Here is a 17,280-nt window from a genome sequence, read left to right on the forward strand (position 1 = left end):
CAGGCTGACACACCTGCTCCGAGAAAGGCCTGCAGCGATGGGAGAAGAAGGGTCATGTGGCAAGGTCAGGTGTCAGCTCTTGAGACGTGACCCCAGAATTCCAGGAGACTCAAACATAGAACCTCCAGGGAGTTCCCCGACCCTGCCTGGCTGGCCCTCCTGGTTGGGACTTGCATCTGTGCCCATGGAGTAAACAAGAAAACCTCATGAAAAAAACCACAGGACCATTTAATGTAATTTATTTGAAATGCTTCCAGAAAAATTTAAGGCCGTCGTTACACCAAAAACATTCTTCTTTCTCAGAGCCTTCGATGCCTTTCTTTCCCCGGGCCAAGCTGGAGCCTCCTCTTTTCCCCGACGACAACAATGCTCTGGCCAGCTCAGCCCGGGGCCCATGATCTCCTCCAAGGATGCATCCTTTCCTGTTCTTCTGAACAACAGTCTCTTTGCTCCTGCCTGCTTTTATTAGTGGTAGGCTGTTACTCGACACATTGACTGCTCTCCTCGAGAGACAAACCACTTTTAAATAAACTTGTAATAGAAAAAAAAATTCACCTTGTTTAAAATCTATAAATACAGAAATAGGTTTTACAGAGAAAAATTGAGCACAATAGTTTATTTCTTTTTAAAATAATAATGTACTTATACCTTGGGGGGGGGTTTATATTGATTATCTTGTCACACAAATTCCTTTAATGCACATGGGATATGTACAAGGTAAATCGACACAGTATATTTATCCCCTTTCTTTTTTGTAAACACAGATAAAAAACAAACAAACGAAAAAAACAACCACCCCTTTTTGGCAATAACTTAGCATTATTACTACTAGTGCTGGTGTGGGTATACTTTTGCACAGTTCAGCCTTAATATTTACACTCTAAGGGAGAATTTCAGTGTATTTAGCATACTTACTTAAAGCTCACATCCCACCCTGCCCTGCCAGCCAATGATGATGACGACGACGACGACAATGGGCAAGTGGCTCTGGCCCTTAGGACAGGCCTCCGTGGGTTGGTGGGCCATAGGGGTGAGGGACCTGATTCGAATTCATTCGAGAAGAAATTGAGTCGGGATCTGGGAAACTCAGAGACAATTCTGGTCACGGCACAGGGCGATGAAGGAGGGAGGTGGCTTCCCAGATGGAAAATGGATTCATGATTTCAATTCCAATATTCCCAACTCAAACCGTAAAGCTTGAGAAAGAGTCATTCCCTCCCCCTCCCAAGTCTTTTCTCTATGTCTTGTACTTGTAAACAGCCATCACCACCATCCTAAAGGGCCTTTTTTTTCTTTTTAAATCAGTTTTTCATTCCCACATCTTGGTGTGCCTATCTAGAGGTACAAAGGGACCAAGGACAAGGTCCACTTGATGCTCACTACATTCACTCGTTGGAAAATTCATTACCCAGGATCCCCAGTGACACGGTCTGGTCATTTCTATGGCCCAAGACCATGGTGTTGACCCGAGGTTAATCCAAGTTATTGAGTCTTCCTGTCTTTGTTCTCAGATGTTATCATGACCTTCCATAAGGGGACTCCTCGAGACACCTGGGAAACTCATCGCCTCCCCCCACCTCCCCCTTTCATTTTCCGTGTCAGGCATCTAGAAGCACTCTTAAGAAACATCAGTAGTTCTGACATTCTTTTGGTTTTTCCCCGGCCAGACCAGTGAAAGGAGTTCATATGTGCAGACGCTGCTGGAAAACGACTCGGAATAATGTCGCATCAGGGTCCGCCTTACAGATCGGCCGTGACAGCAACACAGGCAAAGGACAAAGACGGGGGCCTCGGACACCATCAGGGAGGTGTTTAAAAGTGCTTCTCCCAAACCGTTCCATCTGCGGAATGCCAATACTGTCCAGGTAAGCAGACCCGGGAAGGATGGGAGGTTCCTGTCAAACGTTGCTTTCTATCTGTTTGCCGGGCCCGCCGCAAGAGTCTGTCTGCTCCATGCGCTCACAGTCGAGGCTGACCTCGCTCGTGTCCATGCTACAGTCCGACTCGCTGCCCGACTGGTCCATCTGCTCCAGCTTGGAGTCTCCGCCGAGAGGGGTGGGCGCCGGGGAAGGCTCCCGGGGGCCCAGCATCCCGGCCTGGCCCGTGGCACACAGAACCGTCTCTTTGGCTTGGCGGATGCAATTGAGCCACTGCTGCTTGTTGAAGGTGTCGCTGGCCTGCAGGGAGTGGGACTGACTTTGGGAGCCGTTCCTGAAGCTGACTCGGAAGAAGTTCTTAACTGAAAGGGAAAAACCAAGCGTGTCAGCATCCAGATGTTTCTCTGGTCAGTGAAAAAAAGCAAAGCAAATCCCCATTTCTAAGGCCAAACACTGGCTCGGAGGCAGAAAGAAGGGGCCAAATAAAGATGGAGTTTTTTATATTAACCTAGGCAAGCCACATAACTCCTCACTTTACCCATCTGCAAAACAAAGCCGCAGTCAGAAATTTTAATTTTGACCTTGACCCCAAAGCAATGGCGCTAGAAGGGATCAGTCAGTCACCTGGGAAGTGATGAGATTTGCAAAGCTCATGGAGACTGCAAGGCCTGGGACCAGAAAGCAAGACTCCAGTTATCCATCCACTACCCCATGGTGACTTTATCCTTCACAGAGTAATGAATAAGAATGAATGACAATGACTTTGAGGGGCAGTTGGGTGGCACAGGAGCTAGAACACCAGTCCTGGAGTCAGGAGGACCTGAGTTCAAATATGTTCTCAGATATGTGACAACTTACTAGCTATGTGAACTTGGGCAAGTCACATAATCCTGACTGCTTTGTTCCCCCCACACCTTCCCAAAAAACCCCCAATGACTTTGAACCTTTGAAGAATGAGAAGGATGCTTCTGATGAACAAGATTTCCTTAAAATTGGAGCGTAAATTAAAAAAAATTAATTTAAAAAATTTTAATTTTCCTTTTTAAATTTTAAAATTAAATTTCTTTTTTTTTTAAATTTCCTTTAATTCTTGGTGTCACCTTATATGCAGATGTTGAACTGCTCTATAAAGTCATATCATACCAGGAGTTCAAAGTGTTTTTTTGAACACAACTTTTGGACCAAACCTTGTGCTTTCACTGGCACTGGGAGCTTTCAGTCTGGAAATTCACAATGATACCAGTGGACTGTTCACCTGTCATCCTCCATCCTTACCACCTCATAAGTCCATGTTCTTTCTATTCTTATGATATAATTCCTTAATAAGGTCTTTTACTCCTGGGATTCTCCAGTTTTTCAATGATCATACGTTGTAACCTACTCACACCCTCCATGAGTCACTTCTGTCTGATTACTGACTATTACTGACTATTGTTGAGAGGAGGGCCTTTGTGCAAAGTGCCAGGGAGAAAAAGAGTCATGTTGCACGAGGGGCAGCGAGTGCTCATCAAATCTGCAGGAGAAACCCAGCAGGGAGGGATAATCAACACCCTGGCGGGCAGAATCAGGCCCCACTAAGGCACTGGACCAAGTCCAAGAAGAAGAAATTCAATATGGCTAAGTATAAAGTATTTTCCTTGGGCTCAAAAAATCAATATCACTAGCACAGAATAGGAGAAGACAAGGTTAGACAACCATCTTTCTGAAAACTAACTGGGGGTTGCAAGCACAGGATATGTCCTTAAGGCAATGAGACAGTCAAAGGCTAAGACCTTCTTGGGCTACGCTAAGAGAGGGTCAGTTTTTGGAATAAGAAGGTGAGAGTCACTCTGTCTGGCCTCTGCCCTCGTCAGACCACAGCTGCAATGCCAGGGTCCCTTCTGGATGCCACAGTTTAAGGAGGGCATTGATAAGTCGGAGAACGTTCAGGAAACCAAAGAGATAAATGAAGAGTCTAGAGCGCTTGAGGAACCTGGGAGTGTTTAACATGGAGGGGAGAAGAAGGACTGTTTTGCTGGGCCTGACGGGAGGTAGAGGAGGAAGCTTCAACGAAGTAAAATTTAGGCTTGATGTTGGAAAAAGTGGCTAACCACAAGAGCGGTTGTTAAGCAAAGTGAGCGGCCTCAAGAAGTGGTGGGTTTCCCTCTCCTTGGAGCTCTTCACTCAGAGCTGGGTGATATCACAGTTTTGTTGTAGAGGGGATTTTTTTAAGGAAGGATTGGATCAATCAGTAAATTTAAAATGTCTGTTATGTGCCAAGCATTGTGCTGAGTGCCAGGGAGACAAAGAAAAGCAAAAAACTGGCGCCTGCTCTTAAGGAGAGTATCGTCTAATTAAGGGGAGTCTAATGAGGTCTCTACCAGCTCTCAAATTCTGTGATTCTGAGGGGATTTGACAGAAAGCTCTGGGAAATGATTTCTGTGACCCCACAGGTCATGGATATAGTAATGACATGAAACAGCTGGTAATACCTCTTTCTAAAGCGAGTCAGAGTCCATATGAGGCTGGGAAGTGGTTCCGTTGATAAAAAGCTGGACTCGGCCTCAGGAAGAGCCGAGTTCAGTTCCTTCTTCAGACTTCTCTAACTACCTGAACCTCAATGCTAGTTCCCATTAGGACTCGAAACAGAAAATCCCCCCCAAATCCAAAACTCAAACCCCAACTCCGGGATTCATACTTCTCTCGTTGTTGGTGAAGGCTCCTCGGATGGAGCCCCCAAGGCGCACCTCTCCATCTTGTAGGTCGTCCAGCAGGAGGTCCTTCACGGGGATTGGCTGCCGGTAGAGCTGGTAGCAGAGCTGCTCATTGTGAGTGACAGGCCGAGTGATGACAAGCACTTCTTGAAAGAGGAAGACGTGTAACTTCTAAGGAGCAGAAACAGAACAGAAACTCTCTCAGTCCGTGAATTGAAATAAAAGAGTCAAAAGCTCTATGACAAATAACAATGTTCTGTACTTCATTCTAAGCCCCGTCCTTTGCAGGGCAGCTGACATCTCAATTTGCCAATTTTAGCATCTACACTGGAGTAACATCAGTTCAGGCCCTCCTTCTAAACCAAGAACTCTTCACTTTTTTTTGTGTGTCCTGGACCCTCTCTGACAGTCTGGAAAAGTCTAGAGAAAATTTCTCAGAGCGATGATTTTAAATGTGTAAAATAAAATCCAAAGGATCACAGAGAAAGCGAGTTACATTGAAATATAGTTATTAAAAAAACGAAAACAAAACAAAAACCAAGCTGGTGGTCCCCACTAAAGATCTGAGTCTCCATTAGCATCCTCGGTTTGCTCATTCTCTTTCCCTTCTCCTCTTCTATGGGCACTGTCTGTCCACCTCAATCTTCTGAAGTGTTTTTCCTCCTACTTTGCATTATTCCTTATAGGACTTTCCAGATTTCACAGTGTTTTTCTAATTAATTGTCTCTTAATCTCTGTCATTGGTTTTGAAATTGGAGCGGCATCTTTTGTTTTTGCATCTCCTACGTTTCCTAATGCATGCTTTTCCCCTCCCATGCCACAGGATTATCCGATAATCGGGCCTTCAAAAAAACCACCCGGTCTAACCTCCTCCTAGGTCTCCATCTTGTGTAAGGAAGAAACAATACAGCAAAAAGGAAAAAAAAAAATTCACCCGCACATGTCTCTTATATCCCAACCCTGCCTTCCTCTGAGACATCTGCAAAAAGCATGACTGCAAGGCCGGATCAAACAGTAGTGGGGGATTACTTGGCAGCAAATTCCCGCCTGCCCTGGGGCACCTGTCATGACAGCGACTAATAAACACAGTGCACTTTGTATGCCAGCTTACTTAATACACTGTAAACTCCCTGAGGGCAGGGTCTGTCTTTTGCCTCTTTTAAAATTCCTAGTGTTTAGCGTAGTACCTGGTATATAGTAGGTGCTTAATAATTGTCTGATTAATTTGTGAGGTAGGAAGTACAAATATCATTCCCTCCCATTTTGCAGATGAGACTTAAAGGTTGCTTGCCTATCACATAGCTAGAAGTTATTTATTTATTTATTTTTTGAGGCAATTGGGGTTAAGTGACTGGGGTCACAAGTGTTGAGATGGGATTTGAACTCTCGGCCAGAGCTCTATCCACCGAGTCCTCTAGCTGCCCCTATGCTTACAAGTTACTAGTGGAAGGGAGGATGGGGGTACTCTGGTGAGTTACAGTTTGGGGTTCCTAAATTTCTAATCTTACCCTGCATTTTTCCAACTCTCCTTGGGGCAACTTCCAAAACCCTAAGGAACCTCAGGAGTCAGCCTGCTTGGGCCCATAATCCCCCTTCCTTCTCCCCTTTGCCTCTGAGAAGAGCCTTTGCAGACAATCACATCTGGGGGTTACACTAAAAACCAACCGAGTTTCCCGTCCCCTGCCCTTTGTTCTCAGAAATCCATTCCCCTGCAGCATAAAATAATTTTTAATCATTTTGCCTTTTAATACAAACAACATTAAGTAAAACGCTATGCCTTTTAATCCCTTAGGGCCTCTAACCTTTAACCTTGACTCTTTGTCCTTTGACACCCCCAGGCAGCAAACACTGGCCCGGTGCAGTTCAAACCTGTTCTGGGAGCAGCCTTGAGGGTGAGCCACCAGTTTCCTGTCCACATCACTGAAAACAACCTACCCTGTAAACAGCTGGGGTCTGGGCTGGGAGCCTGGATGCCTGGCCTGACTGCCGCCGTGACCCTGGGCAAATGGCTCATTCTCTCAGAGCCTCAGTTTTCTCATCTAAAAGATGGGTGAGACAAATGACCTCTCTGACAGGTGGTGTTTGGAAACCTTGTTATTTACTGCAGAAAATGCCCGAGAAAGGAGATAAGCCACCGCAAATTTTATCCCCCAATCAATGCTGCCCCGGGACCTGCAGGACTTCGGTGTCACCCTTGTGACTTCCAGGACCCGCGGCCACCGCTCTCTATCTGAAGGAGAAACGGGGATCCCAAGAACAGCCAGCATAGATAGGGCGAGTTAAGATTTGCAAATAGATTATCTCATTTAATGTTCCCGATGACCCCGAGAGGAAGGTCCTAGTAATATCACCAATTTGACAGAGGCTTAGACAGGAGAAATGCAGCATCTTTGCTTCTGTAGTTGTAGTCCCAGCGCTTGGCACACAGTAAGCGCTTAATAAGTGCTGAATGGTTAATACAGTAATATGCTTTGCATGACTTCACATGTGTAATCCATGTCATATTGCGGGGCAGGAGGGAGAGACTTTGGAATTTGAGATTTTCAAAAATCAATGTTAAATATATTGTTACCACGTTTAACATATGTTGGATTACTTGTCATCTGGGGAGGGGGAAAGGGGGGAAACTGGAACACAAGATTTCGCGAGGGTTAATGTTGAAAAATTGTCCATGCATTTGTTTTGAAAATAAAAAAAAATGAATGTTAAAAATGTTTACGTGTGGGTGGGAAACATTTAACAAAATAAATAAAAACTTATATTGTTTAAAATGGCTGTTGACTGAGGCGGGGGGAAAAAAAAGGAAGGGGCAGCGTCCAGGGAGCCAAAGGGCGCCCAGGTTGGGTACTCACCACGCCCCTGTTGTTCTTCAGTTCTCCGTGGCAGCACAGTACCCTGGAGCTGTCAATCAAGGAGTCCTTCTGTCCCTCTTCCAGATAGATGAGCCGCTCCTTATAATAGCGGCATTCTGATTCCCCGGTCTTGGTGTTGATCTCGGCCACAATCCCCTGAATGATGTTTATCTGTGGGGAAAAAAGGATGAAACGTTGTCAATGTCAGCAGCTGGAGCTTAAACAAGTTACTGAACCTTCTTGCCTCAGTTTCCCCTTTGTTAAAACAGGAATCACAATAGCATCTACCCAGTATCAAATAAGATAACCTGAGTGCTGTGTTTTGAAAACTTTAAGGCAGGAGTCCTCAAACTTTTTAAATACGGGCCAGTTCACTGTCCCTCAGACTGTTGGGGGGTCAGATTATAGTAAAAACAAAAATTTTGTATTGTGGGCCTTTAAATAAAGAAGCTTCATAGCCCTGGGGGAGGAGGATAATCTGGCCCACAGGCAGAAGTTTGAGGACCCCTGATTTATGGGCTATATAAATGCTACTAATAATAACAAATTATTATTAGGTTTGGGCTCCTAAGTGCAATCTCTACCTGGTAATAAAAGTGAGTTTACAACTTGTAGTTCTAAACCCCTACAAGAGGCCCCAGTCTGCCCTTCGGCATGGATTCAAAATGAAGGATGCTTAAGAATTTGCCGGAATCAAAAAAAAAAAAAAAAGAATTTGCCGGAAAACCCGACTCTCCGTGGAAGAAGGGACTTCCGACTGGAGCCTGGACGGGAATCGGTACCTGACCCTCATCTCAGAGGTCACCGAGCCCTTGCTTGAGGGTGGCTAGCGAGGGGGACCTCCCAGGATGGGCAGGTCCACTTTCTGCCCAGCTCCATTCCTTCTCTCAAGCCTAAGGGTATCTCTTGACAACTCCCAGCCATGGCTCTTGGTTCTGCCCTCCGAGGGCCAGAAGAACAAGTTAATCCCTCTTTTACATGACAGCTCTGAGAATAACTAAAGACAGCTATCGTCCTCAGGCCGCCCAGCCCCAAACTTTCTCCAAGTTAAGCACGTCCTGTTCCTCCTCCGAGGAATGCTTCATTTAGGTGAGAAGAGCTGAAGTGGCTTCTCAGGAAGGCTTCAAGTGACCCGACCCACACATTCACAATCTGAACCGGTCCCTGAGCCTCCTTTGGACTCTTGGGACTCTGGACCTTCCCATCCACCTATCTCACGAACATGAGGGGCGAGCTGGACAGCCCAGCTTTTTGTACTTGTCCCATTGTCCACCCGGCACTAATTAGCACATGTTAAGGCTTTTTCACTCACTCACTCATTCATTCTTTCCTTCCTTTCTTCCTTCCCTCCCTCCTCTCTTCCTTCCTTCCTTCCTTCTTCCCTCCTTCCCTCCCTCCCTCCCTCTCTCCCTCCCTTCCTTCCTTCCTTCTCTCCTTCTCTAATTCTCTTCCTTCCTTCCTTCTCAACACTAATAATAGACTGAGGCTAAGTGTGAGTTAGAACTGCAAAGGTTTCAAAGCAGATGATGGAGATAATCGTACATGTGTGTACACACACACACACACACACACACACACACACACATGCGGATCTCCTGGGGGTGGAGGGCCTCCAGAGCCATGACCCACTGCAGCATTTTTGGTTAAGACATTACTAAGTGTTCCATCAGGTATCTGGTTCATTACATTAAATGGATAAGGAAACACAAGGAAGCCACAAATGGGCACATAGAAGACACAGCAGCAGATGGTCCACCAGAAAGTATTAGTGGATGAGGGAATGATTAATTTAAATTAAATTGATTTAAAAGCTTAGAATTCAATCACATTTTTGCCCATCAACAAGGAAGCACAAAGACCACAAGAAAACCGGGAGAGCAACCGTTTGAACTCTGGGAAAAATGGAAAGCTTGACCCGGGCCCTGCCGGTGTGGGTTACAGCCAAAGCCAAGTCATGACCAGAACTTATGAAGCGTGAACGCGGTCGGATCTCTCTCTGGGGAATATCTGAGCAGCTGTTTTCAGGGGCGAGTGAAACCCTATCTTTGGGACCACATGAAAGCAGTCTGGGGAAAACGTTAGCCAAGCCCCGTCAAGGCCGGATAAAGCGACGCTTTGTGGGAAGCCGAGGAGACCCCGACTCCTCGACCTGGGATGGCTCCGACGATTGTGGAGGCTCTGGGGGGAACCCAGACGGGGAGCTTGGAACGAACCGGTCTCATCCTACGGCCATGAGACGAGAGGCTTATAAAAAGCGTTCAGATTTCCGGCTGCTGCTTTAACGCACGGCTCGCACCGACTCCAACTTCCTTCATTTTTTGACGTCAGATTAATTTCAACGTGCTCGTTCATTATGTTACAGGAAACAAGTTAGGAAGCTAGTCTTCCTCCTGAAACAGTTCACAGACTGAAAAAAAGTTTACTAACCATCGTTACCATAATAGTAATAATAAAAATATTATTAATAAATATAGCGTTTAAAAAAAAAAGAATTATACTTCCTAGCTGTGTGACCCTGAGCAAGTCACTTAATCCAAATTGCCTCACAAATAATAATAATATAGCATTTTTATAAAGTACTTTGCACGTTAATTAATTCGATCCTGACAATAACTCTGGGAGGTAGGCGCTAACATTTTCTTCACTTTCCAATTGAGGAAACCCTGGTTGACTCACTCAGGGTCCTAGAGTTAGCAGGTGTCAGGTCCGACCCTAAAGCCAGGGCCCACCTAGCCAGCTGTCCACAGAGGGGAACCAGAGGGACACGCCCCCTCTACATCATTCTGAGAACAGAATTTCCAACCCCAGATCTCTTATTCTGTGTCTAGCACGGGGATCTCCAATGATCCAGTGCATGTCAGGGACATGATGGTGACAGTCTGGTCATGCTACATGGCCGCCAATCCTGAGAGACCAAGAGGAAGAGGGCGAGCTTGAGAGACAAGGAAAAACATGGGCAGACAAGGCAAGGGGTTCAACAGAAAAACAGTGCGACCTAGCGTTGGTCCTCGAGCCTCAGCCTTCCCATCTCCGTAAGAAGGCTGAGCTGGATGCAAGGGGACATGAAGTCCTTTCTAGAGATCTGGGCCTCAGTTTCCCTATGTGTAAATCGAGGGGGTTGGTGTGGATGAGCTTTAAGATCCTTCCACTCTCCGGTCTGTGTTGACTTTTTTGGGAAGCTGCTAAAATAGTCCATTCGATCCCTCCTTTGTTCTCAGCCTGATCGATAAGCAGGAGCTTCCCCACCTCACGCCGCCTTCCCTCCATCCTTGCCGACAGGACAGCGCCCCATGCTGTTATCCACTGGCTGAATATCCATGAACTGCCCTCAAAGTTTTCTGAGGGTTTTTAAAGTTTTTTTTTTTTTTTTAAATCAGGAGCTTAACTAACCAATCAACTCCCCCAAACACTTCCATATGCAAAAAAGGAAAGAAACAAGGCTTGGACGTGAAGCCAAGAACTTGGGTGACTTTTTTCCCTCAAGTATATATTGAATGTAACACAATAATAACTAAAATGCCTGGGCTGCTTGTCTGTTTGTCCTTCTTGACTTCCTTTCCTGTTACAATGAGATTCTTTTTTTTTTCTTTCTTCTCTCTGTGTCTCTGTCTCTCACTTCCTCCTTCTCTCCGTCTCTCTCATTTTCTCCTTCTCTGTCTCTCACTTCCTCCTTCTCTCTCTCTCTCTCTTCCTTCCTCCTTCCCTCCTCCTTCTCTCTCTCCTCCATCCCTCCTCCCCCTCCCATCTCTCCCTTTCTCCCCCCCACCCCCACAACACGACAACAATCCACCAACTCCCCTGAAGTCTTTTCCCATGTGTCTAAGTCTAGATTCACGACTGGCTGGTTAACTGCCCCAGGGCCAGTCCTCAACCTTCCCTTCCTTCCCTCCCAACAGGCACACTCCCCCCCTGAAGCATCTGGGCAGCGGCCTCTCAAGAAATGTCTTCTCCATGCCAGGAACAAGCGAGATTCAAAAAAGTCTCGGTTTAAAGCTGGGTCTTGTGGGGAGAGTGTCAAGACCCTGAGCTGAGCTGCTCAATCAGATGAACACTTGGCCAGCAGCAACAACAAAGATAATAACACTAATAGTTCTGTAGCATTTTCAGTTGTGAAATGCTTTATATATCTTTTCTCATTTGACTTTGATACCTAGGAGACAGGTATTATTATTATTCCTTTTTTTTTTTTTTTACAGATGGGGAAACTGAGGCAGAGGTGAAAGTGACTTTCACTCAGTTAAGTAGTAAGGGTAATAATGGTTTCCTAATTGGTTTGCCCTTACTTGACAGAGGAGGAAATTGAGGCTTCCTGGGGTTAGTGGTCATATCTCCAAACAGCCCCCCAGTTTCCTCGATGTCACTCCCACAGTCCCCCTGAGGGATGACCACAGAACCTCCTTCACCCGGCCTCCCCATCAGACTTACGGCCTCCTCCAGGTGTTGCTGGTCTGGGTTATCGTTGGGCGTGTGCCTCAGTATTTCTCGAGAAGCAGGGGGTACTTCACGAGCCGACTTCGGGGGATGTCGAGGAAGTTCCAGAGGTCCAGCTTCCGGCTGAAGGGGGACTCCAAACAGCGCTGGAGGAAGTCCTGCACCCGGTGGTCTTGTTTCTTGTGGTCCAGCAGCGCCTTGGCGGCCACCTGGTTACTGCAGTAACTGTCGTAGGAGCTGAGACACGGGAGCTGAGGGGGACAAGAGAAACGGGCTTGGAGAAGGCGGGCAAGAAAGGCTGCCCTTCACCGGCAGAGCACAGCTCCGGGACCGGTCCCCAGCAGGGACTCACACCTGCAGAGTCTGCAAAAGGCTCTCTGACTCATTACCCCACTGGACGGAAACGACCCATTTTAAAGATGGGGAAACTGAGGCACAATGAGATTGGGACAGAGCTCCAAAGTATCCAAGGTGCCCTACCCAGTGGGACACACTTCAATGGAAACAAGTGGCAGTAGAATGTAACCCATTTGGTGTGGGTTAAAATTCTTGGTCAGAGCTGGGCAGGTGTCCTTCAGCTAAGTGAGTCTGGGATTCTTCAATTATATATTAATTATTAATGACGTGTATTAATCGATGCTTACTATTTGACCTTCTTAAACATCATTTTGTTGATAGCAATTTTAGTTGGCTGATTACATTGTCCCACACGTGACACTCAACAATCATTTATTAAGCACCTATCAGGATAAGACTCCTACACTAAGCATTATGGGAGATAAAAAGCTGAGCTAATACCAGCCAGTTCCTGGCCCCTGTAGTTTGTATTATTTGATCACAGGCCAAAAGGATGATTTTTAAAAAAAATACCATTCTAAAACCTTAAGCTATTAAAAATGTATCTAGTTGATTCAGATCCTCTATTTTCATTGGGTTCTTGCTGACAAACTTTTTCTTTTTGGTCTTTTTTATATTTTTAAATTATTTTTTAAAAATGTGGATTTCTAAACTTTCGGCTTCTTTAACCCCTTCCCTACTCACTGAAAAGACAAGAAATAATATAAATTCTACATGTAAAGTCAGAGCAAACCTTTTTCGTTTTCTTTTATTTCTATTTATTTTTATCTTTATCTTTATTTTTTTTTTTATAGCTTTTTATTTACAAGTTATATGCATGGGTAATTTTACAGCATTGACCAACTGCCAAACCTTTTGTTCCAATTTTTCCCCTCCCCCAGATGGCAGGTTGCCCAATACATGTTAAATATGTTAAAGTATAAATTAAATACAATATAAGTATACAAGAGCAAACCTTTTCCTAAGACGCTCACAAGTCAGCCCACACCCACAAAGATTTTGATTATAATCTTGCTTTAAAATGGGGAGACTGCTATATTAATAGATCCATAGGATCCAAGAGCTGTGAAGGACCTCGGAGGGTGCCAATTCAGATTTTTGGGCCTTTCCATCTAACCTGCAGTTGCGCCCTCCTCTATGCGTTTTGTAAACAAAGTATTAGCTCATTGAAAATGGGAAGTACCTTTTTTTTTTTTTTTTCCCCTATTTTTGTCGCCGGTGCTAAAAAATAGTTTTTGGCACATGTAAATAAATACTTTAATTAAAAATTTAAAACACGAATGCTTTTTGATTTATTCATGACATAAAATATACTATCCCGTTATTTACTACTTATCTATAATATAAAAGAGTGGGAGTTAATAAGTTGACTGATATCCAAGGATTCTTCCAGATCTAATACTCTATAATTCCCTGGCATCTTTCTCTCATTAACTATTGGCTAATTTTGCTTCCTCAACTTGGACGTGAGCAAGTAATTTTTTCCCCCGAGACAATTAGGGTTAAATGACTTGCCCAGGGTCACACAGCTAGGGAGTGTTAAATGTCTGAGATCACTTCAAACTCAGGTCTTCCTGACTTCAAGGCTCATGCTCTAAGCTGCCCTGAGCAAGTAATTTCTTGAACTTAAGAGTATGGTTCTATGATTATTCTTCTTGCACATCACTGAAGAGATTTGCCTCAAATAGTATTGATCTTTGGGCTTCTAATTGTGCTTTTTGATGAATTAGCTGTCTTTCCCAGTTTTCTATCATCCATAAACTTGATTAAGCAATCGATGCCACAAGAACCTTCCCCTAAGTCACTGATGATTGTGTGGAACAGAAGAGTTCAGAGGAGCAAGCCCTGGGACCCTTTGGGGAACCCTGGAAGTTATGGGGCATCCATGGGATGCTGGAGCAGAATTATTCAGGGAAAATCCAGATTCAGAAACTACTCAGAAATGACTATTAGTATCATTCATGGACTCAAGGTCCCTCCTTCCTGGATCCCTTTTTTTCCTGCCACATTTCCTCATTAGTCTTTGAATAGCAACTACTGGTCATCAAACCAGCCCCTGGCTTTTCAAGCGACTGACCATGAGAATCAGGATTTATTCAACAACAGGATTTATTCAGCACTTTCTTTGGACAAAGCTTAAGGTACAAGGGCATAAATGGCTTCTTCAAACAAATTCGAGCTAAAATAAATAAATAGGTAAATTCCAGCTGCTGTGAAAACTTAAGCCGACAATTATTTGAGTGTCTACTGGGTGCCAGGAATTGAATATTTTCCAGAAGAAAAAATAGAGAAAATAGTCAACCTGGCCACCATTTAATGCTTCTCCTTGCATCTTACTTCCAGAATTTTGTTTTTGTCCTCCTATTCCCAGCTTTGAACACAGGCATACAGGAAGTGACTAATAAATAGCTGATACATGAATAAACACATCTATGTACAGAGTGCCACTAAAAAGCCTACTACGTTAAAGCAATTACTTGCTGAGATGAGCGAAACTCTTGCTATTTCAGGATAAGGGGCCTGCTCTCTCCATGTGAAGAATAGCCCGCCCAGCGCTACCTAGGAGGTTGAAACTTTTCTCAGGCTCGGTTCCCCCAAAGTTGGATAAAATGGGCTTTTTTTTTTAATAAAGAAAAAAGAAAACCACCCAACTGCTGTTTGCTTACTTATAATTTTAGATCAAGGTTAATTAAAATGGGCCTCAGGCCCCGTTAATTTAGTCCCTACTTCCTCTTGTATCAAAGACCTGGAAATGCCCAGTGTTTTCATTATACAGAAACCAATCAGCGGTAACCGAAAGATGTAAACTAACCAGGGACCCCCCTTCCCCATCACTGCTGACTGCCCAATTGTGCCATTAATCCCCATCATCCCCGCCAGGCTGCCATGGCAACCAAGTCTGCCTCTAATCCTGTTTTCACACTTGGCAGGTTTGCTTGTTTCCCGGGCCCATAGAACCCAAGAGACGGAGCTGACTTCAACCCTTTGTGGGGCCCAGTGCAATCTGCACATCGGGAAGGTTTTGTAGACCTCAGGAAGCGGCCGGCGCGGAGTCAAGACTCACCCTGAATACATAAGGTGCTCCATTGAGGTGTGGGGGGATGAATCAAAGGGAGGAAAACATGACCCGCTCTTGGGGGAAATGTGTCTGTACGTGTCTGCGCTCACACACACTTAGGCTAGCCAAAGAAATCACGGGGGATTTTTCCAGCCAGATCCACTGAGTCTTCGTCTTAGCTATTGATTATAGCGATTATGGCGTTTCCCTCTTTCCTCCCACATCAAGAATTCGTAACCTTTTTGTGCCATAGATGACACATGAATAATGTTTTTGAGGGAAGGGCAGAAAATACGCCGAACTACAAAGGAAACCAATTATAGAGAAATAGGGCAATCGGATAATAACAAAGAAAGCCCAGGCTAATACCCTGTCTGTACTGATTGAATTCCATTGCAGCAATCATAATATAGGGACCACTCCAGGACTTTAATATAAATCGAACGTCCTTAGAGATTCAATGGAGAAATGGAGAGAGATTCAACCCCTTCTGTGAAGAAACGATGTAGTATGGTACCACATCGCAGGACTTGTGTTCAAACTCCCTACATTTAGAGCATGTGTGGGCTTTGGTCTAAGTCATTTAATCTTCCTGGGCCTCAATTTACTCATCTGTAAAATGAGTAAATTAATTGGACCATTTCCTTCCATTCTCAATGCAGGATCACAAGGAATTAAGGTTGCTGTCCAACTTTTTACAGAGAGGCTCATGTCTATTTTTTCTTCTTTTTTAGCTTTTTATTTTCAAAATATATGCAAAAATAGTTTTTAAGATTTACCCTTGCTTTCCACATTTTTTTCTCCCTCCTGCCCTTTAGACAGCAAGTAATCCAATATAGGTTAAACATCACATCTATTTTCTTAGCTACAGCTTGGAACTCGTTTTCTTGACTCTGCATTATTTGTTACAAAGGTTTTGCTTTTTATGTCTCCTTTTTGGAGAGATTGGGCAGGAAGAGAAGACAGGAGAGAGAGAAAAGTTATCTCTTAAATGAAACTGGGTAAATAAAAAGAAATCATAGCCTGCAGAGAAGTATAGAAGAAGCAAAAGATTGGGGAAATGGAGCCATCTTTCCTTTTCCATTCCAAAAATGGAGATGCTGTTATATTACAGACATTAGTGGATTTTTAAATTTAAGTTTTTTACTCTGTCCAATCCTCCTTGCAAGTGGGATAGGACCAGATCTGGAATTCAGTGCTATAGAACTCCCAGGGAGGAACTTCCTCGACCAGTGCAGATTGTCACCTTATGGAGTCTGAGGGGGATGCTCAGATCACCGAGAAGCGAAGTGACTTACTTGTCCAAGGTCACAAAGCCAGTAGGTGCAGGGCTGGGAATCAAAGGCAGGCCTTCCCAGCTTCCAATCTGGGTTATTATCTCTGCGACCATGTGGGCTCTCTCATTTACTTGACATCATTTGCATATTTTACATATACTTTGCATTTAGTTATTTAGGTACGTTTGTTCTTCTGGCTGAGAATAAGCTTCCTGAGGGCAAGCCGGTGTCAGTTTGTCTCTGTGTCCCCGACACCAAGGATGGTCTCATCAAATAATCGATAACCTTGTGATGGGAGAGGAGGGGTCCAAGAAGCGGCAAGATGGGCGGTGGAGAGGAACTTACTACTATGAATAGGATGGGATTTCTTTAAAAGTGGAACCATTGGGCCCTCAGAACTAGAGCTGTGAAGATTCAATTATTATATAAATAATATCAATTATCTGATTCCATTCAAAGAAGATTAAAGGAAAGACTGGGCTGGAGGACACGAGATTCAGCTTTGGGATGTGAGATCTCGGCCATCACTTGCAAGACGGACTGGCCTGGTCCGTTACCGTGGGGATTCCTTCGGGGTCTGGGTTTGGATCGGGTGGTTCTGAGGCCTTCTCCTCTTTGTAAATGTTGTGAAGCTGCTCGTATGTACGTGGCAGCGTGCTGGCTGGTCCCTAACTCGCCTTTGCCCTGAGTTTGAATCTTCCTGTGTGGTTTCAAATTATGGGGGACTCCTTAAGG

At 44.7% G+C, this 17,280-nt stretch overlaps 1 protein-coding gene across 1 annotated transcript in view; it reads right to left on the reverse strand.

The window, feature by feature from the left end:
* Positions 1-222: 222 nt before the first annotated feature.
* ARHGEF3 (Rho guanine nucleotide exchange factor 3) overlaps positions 223-17,280 on the reverse strand; it is a 220,129-nt gene continuing 203,071 nt past the window's right edge. Inside the window, 5 exon segments of the mRNA XM_051979161.1 lie at positions 223-2,239; positions 4,555-4,741; positions 7,423-7,593; positions 11,848-11,909; positions 11,912-12,104. Coding sequence (XP_051835121.1) covers positions 1,899-2,239; positions 4,555-4,741; positions 7,423-7,593; positions 11,848-11,909; positions 11,912-12,104 — 954 coding nt within the window. The 3' untranslated portion in view covers positions 223-1,898.

Source organism: Antechinus flavipes, chromosome 1 (genome assembly GCF_016432865.1).
Source record: "Antechinus flavipes isolate AdamAnt ecotype Samford, QLD, Australia chromosome 1, AdamAnt_v2, whole genome shotgun sequence".
In the NCBI taxonomy this organism is placed as follows: domain Eukaryota; kingdom Metazoa; phylum Chordata; class Mammalia; order Dasyuromorphia; family Dasyuridae; genus Antechinus; species Antechinus flavipes.